The 15694-nt window shown below is 47.9% G+C and overlaps 2 protein-coding genes across 3 annotated transcripts in view; one reads left to right on the forward strand and one right to left on the reverse strand.

Annotated features, from left to right (window-relative positions):
• Positions 1–12901, reverse strand: part of LOC126922239 (homeobox protein Nkx-2.4-like) — a 30249-nt gene extending 17348 nt beyond the window's left edge. Inside the window, exons 1-2 of the mRNA XM_050734674.1 lie at positions 10102–12901; positions 6431–6735 (exon numbers count right to left, since the gene is read on the reverse strand). Of these exons, the coding sequence (XP_050590631.1) occupies positions 6431–6735; positions 10102–10822 (1026 nt within the window). The 5' untranslated portion in view covers positions 10823–12901. The remainder of the gene's footprint in view (positions 1–6430; positions 6736–10101) is intronic.
• A 632-nt stretch (positions 12902–13533) lies between these two features.
• On the forward strand, positions 13534–15589 carry LOC126922245 (putative 28S ribosomal protein S5, mitochondrial). Of its 2 annotated transcripts, none has more exons than XM_050734684.1 (6): positions 13534–13695; positions 13870–13944; positions 14038–14382; positions 14469–14699; positions 14778–14977; positions 15088–15589. In XM_050734684.1, exons 1-6 carry the CDS (start codon positions 13623–13625, stop codon positions 15493–15495), a joined length of 1332 nt encoding a protein of 443 aa, XP_050590641.1. In that variant the 5' UTR covers positions 13534–13622; the 3' UTR covers positions 15496–15589. The 2 variants fall into 2 exon arrangements, with proteins under 2 accessions (XP_050590641.1, XP_050590643.1); XM_050734686.1 differs by having other exon boundaries at positions 13562–13695; positions 13859–13944.
• Positions 15590–15694: the final 105 nt, after the last annotated feature.

Consider the following 15694-nt stretch of genomic DNA (forward strand, 5'->3'; position numbering starts at 1 on the left):
TTCGAACGGTTGATCGGTATCGGATTCGAACGAAAGATACCTACCGAATGCCATCAACCTGCCTCGAACATATTTCATACAACCACGTTCTTTTCTAGCATTTATCGTCAACTTTTTACTTTCTTCGACACTCGCTTAAAACTCCTAAGCTTTTTAGGATCGCTTTGCCAAACGAAACGGCGTATCGTTATGTCTCAACGGTTGCGTAATTCGAGAATCGAGACCACGCGGACTCGATACGCGCGATAATGCCTTTTAGAGCAGCCTGCAACGACTTTTCGGTGAAACTAGCCGTCATATCGCATCCGATAATCGCGGAGGAAGAAGGCAGAGCGGAAAATGGGAACGAAGAAAACGGCACGAGAAACCAACGTCAACCAGGATGCATAATTAATCGGTGGCTACGTGGACGAATTAAACGAGCAATTCGAAGCACGAAATTGATCGCAACAATTTAATCGCGAGAGGCCGCGCAACGGGTCTCCGCAAATTATGCCCGGTGAGTTACAACGAGTTTAAAGCTCGTTAAAACGCGAAAGACCGACCTGTGCAGGAGAGAGAAGTTAATTAGAAGGAAGTAAAAAAAGGAAAGAGAAAGGAAAAAGAAAAAAATGAAACGTGATGGAAATGAAGGAGAGAGGGAGAGAGAGAGAATTTATATCAAGGGGAATTTAGACGGCCTGCCGCGCGGCTGGCGAGCATGGCGAAAGAGGGAGACATTAATTAAAGTGCAAAAAACGTGCGGCGAGTCTGATCAAAAGTTAAATAATTAATAGAAACCGCAAAGTTCAGGCGAGATCGCGGATTAATGAAAAATCACCGAAGTGCGGAATTCGCGAGTCTCGAAACCGGTGGACGAAACAATCGCCGCTCGCCTTCCATTGTTTCCTCTTGAACAATGACGATTGACGTTATTGTTAGCGCCAGCCAGATCGTCCACTGGCTCTCCTTCTGCTACGGCTTTCGGCCAGCGAATGAAACGTTTCGAACGTCGCGTCGCGTCGCGTCGAATACCGGGACAATCGAGTCAAGGTGCTTCGACGTAAACATCCAACTTCGAAATAGGATTTTGGCCGGTCGAGCATTTCCATCGCGATGGATTTACGTTTATCGTCTTAGCGTCGATCCATCGATAAAAAGGACTTTGGAAGGTAAATGGATACTTTGAAAATAAAGGAAACGCGAGCTAGCGAAACCACGAAAGTTTAAAAACACCATCGCGAATTCCTCTTACAAGATTAAAAGAGAAAGAGTATTTTTATTGCTCGAGATTTCGGTCCTTTCTTCGCAAAGATTCTATTTATATTTTAGCCACGAAAGAAAGGAAATTCGACGAGAAAGCTGCTTCGCAAATATTGTTCCACCTTCGAGCAACCCTGTATAAACGTTTCGCATGCTGTGTATAGATTAGAAAGGAATATTAGATGGTTCTATATGCACATGCAAAGGGCGGATCTGGCCAAGCTCGCTATAAATTTGCTCGTCCATCGAAGGAGCCTTTAATACTGTTTACGAATAGCTCGAGCTTTTAAGGTATTTTATCTTGTCCTTACGTAAATTGTCCCTTATCTGGCGACATAAAAGTCGACTGGCACGGTAAATTTAATGTTCGAATTTCAGGATCAATTGGATCGAATGTTTTCTGTCTAAATATTACGCAATCGCAACGTGCAGAGACTATCGATAGCCGAATATCTACGTTCTACACGGACATGGATGTTTTATCGTCGGAAGAAACGATAGGTATAGTCGAAATAATGGAATATTACTCTACCGTAAGAAATTATAGTTGGATAGAAAAAAGCGTGTAATGCGTCTTTCCTGCGCGGTAAGATACGCAACGAGGAACAAAGATAGGAGGATGAAGATTTTTCAGCGAAGAAGATTTCTCGTCGGAAAAATGCTCGCCCGGAAAAAAAGCAAGACGAGGGTGAAAAGAAGAAGGGGTAGGTTCGAACGAACCGTGACAACTCGGCGCACGAGCCTCGCGATTCAACCACGGAGATAATCGTAATAATGGGTTTGCCTACCACCGAATCTACCCTCTTCGACTTTATACGGCAACCCCAATAGGAGGAACACCGAACAGGACTATGCGAGTTCAATGTCGCGCAAACACGCGAAACGCCTCGGCGAAACGATCGACAGGATCGCGGATCTTCTCTTTTCACGCGTGACACGACCTCGTTATCTCTTTAAACGTCATTTGTCGGGTCTCGAGGATAACGTTCCGGAATCGATCACGCTTAAACGTAGAAACGACGAAACGAGTAAATTTATCTCAGGTCGAGCGATGTAACGTTCCCGGGGAACTGCTACGGTTATGGAAGAAGAAGAAGAGAAAAATCGAAAGGCAGCGAGAAATCTAAGCTACGTTTTTCGGTTAAGATTCGTGGAGAAATCGTAAACCAAAATGACGACGGAAACAACGGACGCGACAACGAGAGAACGATCGAGATTCTCTATCGCTGTGTTCTCATCGGGACCCATCGTCATCGAGCTGAACGAGCAGAAAGGAATCGGTGCTCCTCGTCGTCGTTCGTCGAGTGCTCGTCTCGTTACTCGAAACGGGGTCGATTTTGCGTGACGTTCTCCCGGAAACGATCGATGCGGCACTTTGGCCCGTCGATCGGGCAAACGACAGGCGGAAAATTCCTTTTTTTTTTCTTTTCTGCTTGCTTCTCCTTCCTCCTTCCTTTTTCTCTTTTTTTTTCTTTTTTCTTTTTTTTTTGGCATCTCTCGATTCTTCGCAAGCTCTCGAAAGTGTGCTCGCGTCGAACTCGTGGCTCGAGTGTCTCGAAGAGCGCAGATCGGTATATCTTCTTTCCGTTCGTTACGTCGTTCGACTCGTTAATTCGGTATCGATTCTCGATCGCGTCCCAAAGAATCTTCCTCGAGGACCGTCGAGTCCGCAATAGCCTTTTCTCGCGATGAAAAAATCTCCGTCTGTCTTCTCATTTAACTCGACTACCTCGAACGTAACTTGCAAGCTTTCACGGATTTTCAGCTGTCTTTAAACGTCGCAGTACGCTTGCAAAAATTATCTCGATCCAAGGAAACAGATTTATCCGTAAATTAATCGAGCCTCGAGTATCGCAAATTTTGATTCGAGGATTTTCTAGATTGTTTTCGAACGGAAGGAAGTAAACACGCGATAAAAAAGATTTTCTCGTACGACACGAAGCTGTATGTCCGTGATATGTTTTCAAAACGAGCAGGTAACCCGAACGTCGTCAATCTCCTTTCAGAACGGAGTGGAACGTAATCTCGGAGTTTGTATAGCACTTCAAAGAAGCGATAGACATCCTACGTGGTTCCGTATGAAACTTATCCAAAAAATTTCTCATAGAATCTTTCGAAGAGAAAGAAAAAGAGGAAGAAGAACAAACAACGGAACTCGGACGATCGGAACAACAATTACCGATAATGTTCGAGCACCGCGCGAGTCTCCGCTTGGCGAAAACGCTTCTGCCGCTCGTAGCAACGCGACCATGCTCCACTTCTTCCGACCTTTCCTCGCTTAATATCGCTTTCGAGACGGCGCGAGGGCACGTAAGATTCACAGAGCTCTCACATAATGATTCGTTAGTCTCCCCGTGCAGCCATCGTGGGCTACCTACGGAGAGCACGACTTCGTACGTAGACTTCGAGTGGCCGTAAGTGGATGGTACCGCAGGGTGGCGGCGCAGATACACACGCACACACACAGTACATGTACACGTATATACGACAAACCGGGAGCTCGTTTGGTCTCTATTTGTCCCCAGAAGTTCAAGAGTCCGCTATATATATATACATATAAGTGCGCACACACGTAAGAATATATACAGATATACACGTGTACACACACGTACATGTATAAAACCATCAACTCCCAGCAGCGTTTCGTATCTCTTTCTCTGCTTCGCTATCTCTCCTTCGAACGTCTCTTTCCGCGTCCCGCTTCCGAGGCTGGCCTTCGTGGCCAGCATTCACGGCTCGGGCGAGATCCGAGTACCATCGAGTCCGAAACTCGTTATCGAAACTTAGGTGCGCGCGAGCGCACAACAGCGGGCTCGCCCCTGGCGAAAGCACGCGAAAATCCGCGGCTGATTGCAATCAGCCCTCTTTGAGAACTTCCGCGCCCGATTCCGCATAGATTTCACCGAGTCACGGACTCGGGGGAGCCCCGACGACTTCCGGTTTAGGGAGCAACGCGCGAGCGCGCACCTTCCGCTCGGCATAGCTTGCGTTCAAAGTCTTGTTTCGATTCTCTTCTCGGAGTTAGCGAAAAGAATGGATAGATAGGCTCGAGGTTGACGATGACGACGACGACGACGACGACGATAGTGACGACGATGAGTTGTTAAAGAAAAGGGAGGAGAGAAGAACGAGGGGATGAAGTAGTTTTCGTAGAACAAAGTCCCTTTAGACTCTGGAGAACGAAGCTTGTCTCGAGCGTTTTATGAAAGAACGTAGTACTACGTTAATGCTATATGCCGCGATACTACGTTAATACGATACTCGACAACGCGATATCTGCTATATCGTATCGACCGAGAAAATGGTAAGTCGGTCGCTTTTGTCGCATTTTTCTGGTTGATAATCGTAGAAAGACGGAAAGTTCGTTCGAGATACGACGTTTATGAATGATCGTAGGTCGAAAGTACTAGATGAACGACGAGCGGATTGAACGGAGAGACGCGCGGTAGACAAAACGGCAGACTGAACGAGGGGACGAGCGACCAGGATGCAACCAATGAGCCGCGCAACAATTATTTATCGTTGCCAGACTGCCGCATCGTACCGAGCAGACCTGTCTGCCCAATGAAGATTGCTCGTTAAAATCTGTTTCTGGCGGACCGCTTTAAACGGCGACCGCCGAAACGATTCGCTCGAGCCGATCAAATCGGCCCACGTACGAACGAAACCACAACGACATTAGTCTAATTAAACGCGTTAAAACGTATTACGAACATGGGAAACACGCCGAACAGCAGTTTAATTCGATAAGAGATAATAAAAGCCAAAGGAACAAATAGGTAAAGTATATCGTCGCAAGGGTATTTTTCGACGAATAATCAATGTATAGGAAGAGCTTTAGCTGGGATAATTAATTTTCTATGGCCTTTCGAGGCGATTTACCTTTAAGGAGCAGTTTACGTTTACTTTTGCGAGACTCGTCGCATCTTTAATCGGTGGCGATCAAGAACCGGCAATAGAGAAAAATTTCGGCTTCCTAAGATAATATTTACGTGCCGTTGAGTTCGGCGAACGACGCTCTGGCTGACGATCCTACCTGGTCGAATTCCATTTTTCGTTCTTCGAACAAACACACCTCTTCCACGGCTATTTCCGACGTATTGGCATCGTCCTCCACGATTTGCTTAACAGTCTGGCCGCTAAAGTTAGCGGACGTGTCAAATTGTCCGATTTTAACGCGTCGAACATCGCTCAAACATGGCCGATATCTACTTTCCTGAAAAATTCTACCAAGAACGATCTTCGACAACGTGTTTGCACTTTGCTATACCAACCATCCGCTACGAAATACACGAATAAAGCAAAGAACAAGGACGAAAGCGACGTAGAATCGTGGGAACGCCGCGAATACTCGACATTTATCCTAAATCGCATCAACTACGTGGATAGACGGTGGCCCGACGGTTTAACGATCGCTCGAAACATATTGGCTAATTTCGGGAATTTTCGAGCGTTCGGAAGCCCGTTTATAGCGGTAATCGAACGTCTATTCGTCGGCAGTCGCCTCGACATTTCCGGCTAACAACTCCGACGCAACCAACGCCCCTGAGGTCGATCGATCCGATTGGCCGAGAGACGTAGATACACCCACGCGTACACCCACCACCTGCTCTCTGCGATTAATCTCCTCTCAGCAATTAATCCTCATCGTGTACGTGTGTGCAAGCCTGTAAGCGTGTAAGCGTGTAGACGTGTAAGCGTGTACGCGGAATTTCAAGCGTCGAATTCTGGTAGCAGAAGCAGCTAGACCGATCCGGCTGATCGAAATCGAGATGGATGACGTTGTCGCTACATCGTAATTGGGCGTGTTGAACGTTACGCGTACCGATGATTTACGACGCAAGAGGAAATTTAAAAGCGACCAGCGAGAAGATTATTCGAACGATAAGGAAAGCTTGATATTTTATGTTTTCATCGAGGCGACGAGATCGCGGAGAAAACGTGGCTTGTAACGTGGCTAAAGCCGTGGAAACGACCGAAAATGTCCGGTATCTACCTACCGCGTAACGAAAGAATCGCTACTTTTCTTTCGCGGACCTGCTTCCATCGGTGGTGGACTAAATTTTGACAATTTCGCGTTCGGATCGAACGTTGAACGGCAAATCGATCGTAGAACCGATGGATCGTGCAGCGTGATCGACGCTGCACGGCCGACGGCAAACCAAGAAGAAAAACATTTAACACGTACCTGAGTGGGCGTAAGGTGAATTAGGGCGGCTAGGTGTTCCCGTTCGGGCGCGCTCAGGTATTTCTGCTGCTTGAACCGCCTCTCGAGCTCGTGAACCTGCTGCTGAGTGAACAGAACGCGACGCTTTCGTCTTTGGGGAAGGTGGGGGAATTGCATGGCGCCGACGCCCATGCCGACACCGACGCCGACGCCGACGCCCACTCCCATACCTGACGACTTGGTCACGTCGCCCATTGACTGGCCCACAGGGCAGCCGGCCATGTTGGTCCCGGCGCCCGCCGCCGCGGCGCCCATCAGCCGCGAGACTATAACAGAGCATTGAAAATATCAATGGCGATACGTTGTTTTTTTGTTTCGTAGTTGAAGTCGAACACAAAATAGCAATACGAAGGAAAGTAATCGTGTACTTTTATATTTTACGTCGCGATTATTATTACGTCGGGCATCGCTCTACCATAGATAGATTAGATAGAAAAAAAAAAAAAAAAAATAAAATAAAATAAAACAGTATGAGAAAGACGGTTCCGTAGGAAGCTCGCGCGGCACACAACGCGACGATAGTTTCTTCGTTGCTTCCTCGTATGCTTTCATCGTACAGCGGTATTCTCTCGGTCGATCTTGCATTATAGGAGAACGTTCGGTGCGCATCGTTGCGCGCTTGGTTACCGAAGAAGGTTCAGTTCGCCGTCGGCCTACGTCGTGAAGAACGGTTCGAGATAATTTATCCCGTTGGAATCCGTGGAGGATCGCGAAGAGGAGACGAGAGGCACGCGAGACACGCCGCGAGAGAAGAGGCGAGCGAAGGGAGAGCGAAGATCGGCCCTCTGAATTCGAGCTACTGAAACCCAACGAGCAGTCCATCCCTTGTCAGTTGGCGAAGAGCTGTCAAGAACGGACGCGTCTCTACCGGGACAAAAGGAGCGATTTAGCCGCGCAAAGTGCTACGTCATCGAGCACGGGAGGTCCGACGATGAAGTCCCGAATTATTATTATGTCTGTGAGAACGTATTCTCAGCCTGTCAGTCCGTGCCCGCCTCGGGAAAGAAATACCACTCGAGACACCAAACACCGATCGAATTTGTTTACGCGACGCCACGCATCCAGTTACGATGGAAAATCGATGAAAACTTGTCCACCGTGCGTCACTCTCGGCGTAGATCGATATTTCGTGTATCGAACGTACGAGTTGTAAATCGTTGATCGAGTTTCCTGTCGTTCAACGAATCGCTGAACGAAGATGGACTGGCGCCTTTGAGCGAGATTTCGTGAAATATACTTGAGAGAGAGATTAATAATAGATCTTCCAACTCGCGAAGATAGCAAACTACGAGCAACGCGATGGAAAGGAACGATGCTAGCCGTTTACGAATCTTTCGACAAAGTTTCGAGACTATCGTCGATGAAAGGTGGACGATGGGCCGGGACAATGGAAGCCCGGAGAGGAACGACGGGTTCAACGTTCCGTCGAAACGAAGCGCGAACACGGGGGTGGATCGCGCTCGCTCGAGCTTGTAAGAATATCGTTAAGCAAATTGACGCGTTCTACCTGGCCACCGAAGTCGAATCTTCCGTTAGGTAAGATTCCGAACAGCCGGTCGAATCGAAGCGTCGATCGACCGGATAATCACGCGGTATCGCCGATACGACGGACAAACAAAAATCCTGCTCAAAAGTCGAAGCGTAACTTTGTAACGGTGAATTATTTTTAAGGACGATTAGGTTCGATCGAGCGTCGATCGAGTTCCGCGTCTTATTTCGCGGTATCGCGAACTGGTAAACGAAATTTAATGCGCAAGATGGCTCGTATATATTTCTTAACGACTCTGTATCGGAAGAGACAAGAGAGAGCAGGCAGCGAACGACGAATCGTCTTAACGCCGGCCGAGAGCAGAAACGACGACTATCGTCCGTTCGGGCATCGTCGAGGACGCAACGTATCGACGTTCAAATCGGACGTTTCGCCTTTCGTCTTCTTCTTTAGAGACGCGTAACGACGCGCGAAAATCGGAAGAAATTGATTTCGAAAACGTTCCGTACGTTGAGCAACGTCGGCTGGCGCGACGAGGGTCGTTCGGGCTTATTTGTTTAACTAAAATCTCCGGTAGTGTCCGGTAGCCACGCATTTTGGGGGGCCAGGGATCGATATACGTTCTCTAGCGGCTAGCAGAGTGGCGCGTGCGGCCGACAGAAATCCAAGGAGAAGAGCGTCTGTTGACACAAGTCCGAAGGACGCGAGCTTTGTTGGCCGACGATGTTCTTCAACGGCCTGTGAAACGCGAGAAGCCCGAAGAACCGTGCTATCTGCCAGTACGACTGTCTATGCAGATTCGATTTGTCCTGGAAACGCGCGTCAAGCTACATACAACCACGAGAGAAGTAGCCGACTGCGACGGTTAGGCTCGGAGAATAGAAATTTCAAAGTTCGAGCTGCAAACGATCGACGTTTAAAAGTTTGAATCGCCGCTTTCGAAATATTCCGCTTATCCGATCATCGTCATCGTCGATCAGCGTTATCGCATATTTGTAAACAGTCGGGTAGCGAACCGGAAGGTGGATACGTGTAAACGCGGTAACGTTTGGAGCGACGAGCGAAGGATGAATTCACGAGTCGATGTTACGAGACGATGTAACGCGACGTAACGGAAGGACAGGCTGCTGTGGACTTTGAAATACGAGTCCGATACTTCATCGATGGCTAAATGGACGTAAGTGCGAGCTAGTAATAACAAAGGTAGACACGAGGCCAATAAAAGCGGGGCAGACGTGCCTCGTCGATGGCGAAAGGGATGATCGCGCGCGACCAACCCACGCGAAACGACGTTTCCGCTCTCGGAGAACGAAGCCTATCTATTTACTCTCGTCTTTTCTCCGCTCTTCGTCTCGACGTACGAGCCAGTTTCTCCTTTTCGCGTTCGACGGAAAGCTCGACGTTCGTTACGGAATGTAGGATACTTACTGATAATATTACTAGCGAAATCACACGATCGCAGGTAAAAAAAATTCGAAAATTTTGTAGCGAAACGCGAGCAGAGGATAATTCGAATCGTGTTGTCGTTTCGCCTCGGAATATCAAGATCGTTAGGACGCAACTAACGTAAGAACAAATAGACTCCGGGCGAAACAATGTCGCCGCTTCGCGCAATTATGTTATCGCGAATTATCTATCCAGTTATCGACGAGCATTTATCGAGTATTTATCCGCGATTTATACTCCGTACCAACGACTCGGCCAATACAGGCTGTATATTAATTTATTATTTCGAAGTATATTCGACGGTTGCGACAAGGAACGATGAACCGCGATAAATCTCACGATCGAAAGTCCTATATACGCGTGCTCTACAATTTATTCGTACGACAGACAAACGCAACTTGCCGATATCGATCGATAGGCTGATATCGTTAATCGGCAAACGGTCGCGTACGACGGACTTTGAAACAAGCTCGTTGTTCTTGGTGTACGCGTTCGCGTGGACGCGTCGGAATCTAACGAATCGACGAATCCAATTGCCAATTTGATCGCTTACGCGTGTATTAGAGGCTGAGGTTGTAACGTATCTTTCGGAGGAAGCAACGCGCGAAAACGGTGGCGGAACCGAGAAACGGAACAGAGAGCGACGCATCGACGAGGCAAGAATTCCGGTAAAACGATGGAAAGACAAAGTACTCACTGGCAAAGCGGGGATCGTTGGTGGCGGACGGTGTAGGCGCGTACCACGGATGATGGGATCTCATGGGGTCGGTGGCGGTCGCGCCTCCGGCGACCGCTGGCCCCGCATGATGATAGGACAATTCCGCGGCGCAGTACTGATACTGCGAGGTGAGTTGCATGGTCGCGTAAGGATTGCCCATGGCGGTCATGCCTGAGCCGGCACCGGCAGCGCCGCTGCCTCCTCCGGCGGCGTCGTTCGGACCGGAAACCGGTCCGGGTGTGCCGCCACCGGGCGTCGAGCCTCCGTGAAGCGGTGGACTGCCGCTGCTCGCGCTCGAGCTACCGGTATTGCCGCCGACACGGGCGCCGCACGCGTTTCCGTAAGGCGATACCTGAGAATGCGTGACCACGCCGACGCCGATCACCTGCTCCAGCTTCCTGAACGACTCGTTATCGATGGGTGAGAGAATGTCAGTGACGCTGAACGGAGTGGTATGAGCGCCACCAGCGGCTTGTACGTGGGACGAATGCTGTTTGGGCGACAGGCTCATCGCCAGGTCGATACCGTTCAGATCCGTCAGCAAGCTAGCTTGCTCCAGCTGGGTTTGTTGCTGTTGCTGCTGCTGCTGTTGCTGTTGTTGTTGTTGCTGCTGCTGTTGTTGTTGCTGATGCTGGTGATAGCTGGTGGCATTGCCGTTCCCCTGGTTGCCGGCGCTGTTCCCGCCGCTGCCACCGCTCATCTCGACGAGGCCCGCGCCCTCGAGATACTTGAAGCTCGCGCTTCGCGGAATCCTGAGGCCGGCGCTAGCCGCTGGATACCGACATGACTTCGACCGCCTAGCACGCGTTCAACGGACAATTTCGATCGCCGATGCTTCGCAGCCGCTAAACCGCGTCGCTCGGCCTTTTCTTTTCCACCGCTCTGATTTATGTCTCCGACTGCCTGTTCTTCTTGTTTCCGCGCGCTCTACCGCGTCTCCGACGAAATTCTATTTTTCTTCTCGTTGGTTTCGTCGAACGACCGATAAAATCGGGGATATATGTTTTCAGATGTTCAGCGCAGATAGATATCGTCCATTTAAACGAGGAGGGAAGAACCGCGTCACTCTTGGCACAGTTTTAAACGATTCACGGCCGCACTTGGTTCCATTCATCGGCCGACGATAAACGATCGCACACTGTTTAACGATCCTTGGCACGATCGCTGCGAGACGTTGGATCGACTCATCGTCCAGGTAACCGAACCACGTACATTCGCGATTTGGTTTTCATCGATGGATCAACCGACTCGGTGCGGTAATACGCGGAACGCGTCCATTGTATCGACGCAAGGAAGGCTGGCTGCGGCTGGACGCGTCCAGCGGCGACACCGCGTCATTCGCCGCATTCCTCTGTTCGTGTTGCATTCACCAGGTCGGACGATATCCGGAAAGTGGAACGAGGTCAAACACGCCGTGCAACTACGCAAGTTGTGGATCCACCGCTGCGTACCACCGATCGTCGAGCACGAACCAACGTCGACCAACGATCGCACGCTTGCCAAGGTCACCAACGACCGACCGTCCGCTTCTCTTCGCGTTCGCACACGACCGATCGGACGTCTTTCGCAGGACGAACAAGATCCTAGAGGCACAACACGATTCGTAGAGCGAGGACACGAGCGACGAAGGCACGGCACGGCACGACGCGACGCGACGCCACGCCACGCGATGCGATGCGATGCGATGCGATGCGATGCGAAACGATACGGAACGAAAGGCGAGAACGGAAGAATGACACGCACGTGGTCGAGGAGGAGAGTGGCCGGCCAGAGCCGGCCGGCGGCCGACTGAAATCACCCGGGGGGTCTTCGAGTCCTTGGACTCTGCCGATAGAGAGACGATGGTAGATGTACCACTCTACGGTTCGCCTCCACCTTCGTCGAGGATACACTCTCTCTCCGTAGGAGAGGAGAGAGTGTCTATGGATGGATGGCTTGCTGGCTGGCTCGCTAGCTGGCTGGCTGGCTGGCTGGCTGGCTGGCTGGCTGGCTGGCTGGCTTGGCTGACTCGCTGGCTGGATAGATGGATGGATGGATGGATGGATGAATGAATGAAGAGGACTGTCGGGTACTCCTGGAGAGGTCCTCACGGCCGCTTAGACCCACTCGACCAGCGCAGCGGCTCGGCCGGTCGCGCTCGCTCGCTCGCTCGCTCGCTCGCTCGTTCGCTCGTTCCTTCTTTCCTTCCTTCCTTCTTTCCTTCCTTCCTTTCTTCGTTCGTTCGTTCGTTCGTTCGTTCACTCGTTTGTTCGTTCGTTCGTTCGTTCTTTCGTTCGTTCGTTCGTTCGTTCGTTCGTTCGTTCGTCCGGGCTCGGGCCCCACAGCCTCTCGCGGAGAACCCGTACGACGACACGATGAGTGGAGTGCCCACTACGGAGAAGTGCCTGCTACCAAGAGTCGTGATGAGATGTCCCCTTTTGCGTGTGAGAGAAGGGCTCCCACTCGCCTTCCTCTAGAGGGGTTCGCGGGGCTATCTAACCGACCTCCGAGCCAAACCCGCCACCCTAACCATCCCGTCATTGGAGGAACCCCGCCAATCAACGCGCCCATGCGATTCCATTGGATCGCTTTCCGCGCGGTTCCACTCTTGCTCGGGGTTGTCCCGCGCTGCTCGCCGTTACGCCGTTGGTCAGACATATAGATGTTCCGTTATACATCCGCCTATCGCGCCTCTGATCCCTGACATCCCAGCCAGGAACCACCTCGTCTACCTAATCTACTACCGTCTCATGGCCACCAGCCTCGGGACAGCCCACCTTTCTCGCTTCTCTTTCTATTCCTCTTTCTCCAATTACCGATCTAGTTCTGTCCCTTTCTAGTGTTCTACGTCTGGCATTGTCCTTGGAAAAATTTCACCGCACTCTGCTATGCATTTTGTCGAATTTTTCTTCTTGGTAGGGTGCCTACCACGATTTTACCGACCACCCTTATCAAGAACAGCGACGGTACGCGACTGTCTAACCGATTGACGTCGTTCGATGGTTTGCCATCACGATGCAACGTGTCGCTAGCTGTGCATTCCTCTCGTATTTACAGTTTTTCTTTTTTCAACGGAAATAGATGAAATTTCTTTTTGATACGGTTCCTCGTATTCCCTTAATGAAACGCAACGAGACTAGCATGCCCGATTCTACGTTATACTACGCGTACAATTTCGATATTTCATTGAAAAGCTCAACTTCTAAAACGATTCGTTAATATCGAAACGTTGAAATACTTATTTCGAGTAAGTCGTTGGGATTTATTTTTTAATCTTACATTAGTATTTGATAGATTTTTACTTTTCGAGCTTTTCGATAACAAAATTATCCTTTCGTTATACGTATATACGGACGAGATGCACTCTCTCTCTCCGTCCGCACATACGTCAATACGTAATAAGCGAAAGGAATGTTCCATCGGCATACGATATTAAGCGACATCCGTCGTTCGTTTTCTCAACCATCGTGTTCCTCTCAGGAAGATAATCTCTTTAGAAACTTCACACCGATAAGGTTAAAATGGCAAAATGGATATACCATGCTTCTAAAGCAATTACAAACTGTATAAAAAGTGTCAGCGTTGCGAGAGATGGTAATTTACATAAAATATTTCTCACATATCGCTTTTCTATAAAACTTGATTTATAATTGCTGTTTGTTTTTGCTTATATAACCTAAAACGTGTCATCAAACTGTATCCTATATAATTTTCTTAATTCTTTAACTTTGAATTGACAACACAGTTTCATCTACAGATTATTTTCAGCTACCACCGTTGGTTTATTGACACCGCAGGTTTTATTACTGCAACATACGAGGAATACTAACTTTTATATGAGAAGTAAGTAAGTTTCGTCGACACGCTTTGAGAAACATTTTTCGGCAAACATTTCTGCTCGAGCGTTGATAATCTGGAAATATTACCTGTGCTTAGGACCAGCTGCGCAATTATGGAAATCTGTTACGAGCGTTAGCAATGCTGGTAAAAGAAGAGGAAGAGCGAGAGGTGTGGCAAAGCCCAGAGATTTAAATCGCGGTCAAAAATTGGGTTATGGAAAAATACCAATCATGTTTCCTGGACTGAATAGCCCTATCCTGCGCGGAGAATTTGCGATGCAACAAAGGCGTCTTACGGAGGAAGAACAAGAAAATTTTACCACCTCGAAAGTTGTTACTATAGTCAAACCAAGACGATTAAAAGTTCACCCTTTAAACCGAGGTTGGACCGGAGGTCTGCCAGGTGGGAGGAAAATTGGACCACCCGATCCTGTTGATGACGGTTTGTGATATAATTGTTCGATACATATATACGTATATACCTGTATATACACATATAAATTGTAAGTGAAATTTTTACCAATTCAGATGTCTTCCATGGATTCGAATCTTGGATATTATTTGCCAAAAGTTCAAGTATCATGTCGAGTACTATGGGCAGAGTGAAACGTTGTTGGGGTATGGTTATTACTGGAAATGGAAAAGGCTTGGCTGGATTTTCACAGGTAATAGGACGTGATTTTAAACCAACCATAAATGCAGCTAAAAACAAGGCAGGACATAGATTGATATACATCGAAAGACATAACGAACATACTGGTAAACGATCTTCTTGTGTCTTTTGTTGTCTATTATTAGCTCCATAACTATGTAAAATTATAATACCTTTGGTTCTAGTACTCCATGACTTTTATGCGCAATTTGGAAAAACGAAAATATTCGTACAACAAAAACAGAAGGGTTATGGACTGAAATGTCATCGTGTTATTAAAACATGTTGCGAAGCAATTGGTATCAAAGATTTGTACGCTAAAGTCGAAGGATCTACAAACGTCGCCTACATCGTAAAAGCTTTCTTCATTGGCTTACTGCAACAGGTACATCGATCGAAACTATATTAACAAGTAGCAAAGAAGAACGGTACTTTTCACATTATATGAAACTTTGCAGAGTATATTGATAATAATATTATTAACGATATTTTTAGAAAACATACCAAGAAATGGCAAATGAGAAAAAATTGCATGTGGTCGAAATGAGGAAAGAAAATAATTATTATCCTACTGTACTTGCTTCGCCATCGGTAGTTCGAACCTCTGAAGAAATTCCACAAGACGAAATTTTAGATTTTAAACAGTACGTAATGAATGGAAGAATTCCTTTGCAGAAAAAAAAGGCTGAACCATTTTTCACGAAATTGCCTTCGTGGTTATTTCATTTACGTAAACAAGAACGTCGCAGGGATCAGGATCAGGTTATAATCAGGTTAAGAGCTCAATATAACGACGTGTGTAGTTTTCTCGCTGAAAAATATCCGGAAGCAAGAGCTCCTAGATGGAGAAAACATGACAAAAAGGAGGAGCAGGGGGAGGAGGAAAGAGCAGTTGAAGCGTGATATTTCTATATTAAATATGAATAGTTCGTTAGAAATGTAATTGAATATTAAACGTGTATTCGGTAATAACCAGTAATAACAAAACTATGTGTAATCGAGATTTTTTCTTTTTTTCTCCGTATCTCGATATATTTACTTACAGTGGTTATAAAATATTTGAAGGAATAACGTTGAACTTAATTACGAGCAACAAATGTAA

The sequence above is a fragment of the Bombus affinis genome, chromosome 11, assembly GCF_024516045.1.
Source record: "Bombus affinis isolate iyBomAffi1 chromosome 11, iyBomAffi1.2, whole genome shotgun sequence".
NCBI classification, from domain to species: Eukaryota; Metazoa; Arthropoda; class Insecta; order Hymenoptera; family Apidae; genus Bombus; species Bombus affinis.

Excerpts from the sequence above, each read along its gene's own strand:
- LOC126922245 (XM_050734684.1), top strand. The coding sequence starts at position 13,623 with ATGGCAAAATGGATATACCATGCTTCTAAAGCAATTACAAACTGTATA. Across the intron at positions 13,945-14,037 it reads TACTAACTTTTATATGAGAA|GACCAGCTGCGCAATTATGG; the intron begins GTAAGTAAGTTT and ends ACCTGTGCTTAG. Across the intron at positions 14,978-15,087 it reads TCATTGGCTTACTGCAACAG|AAAACATACCAAGAAATGGC; the intron begins GTACATCGATCG and ends CGATATTTTTAG.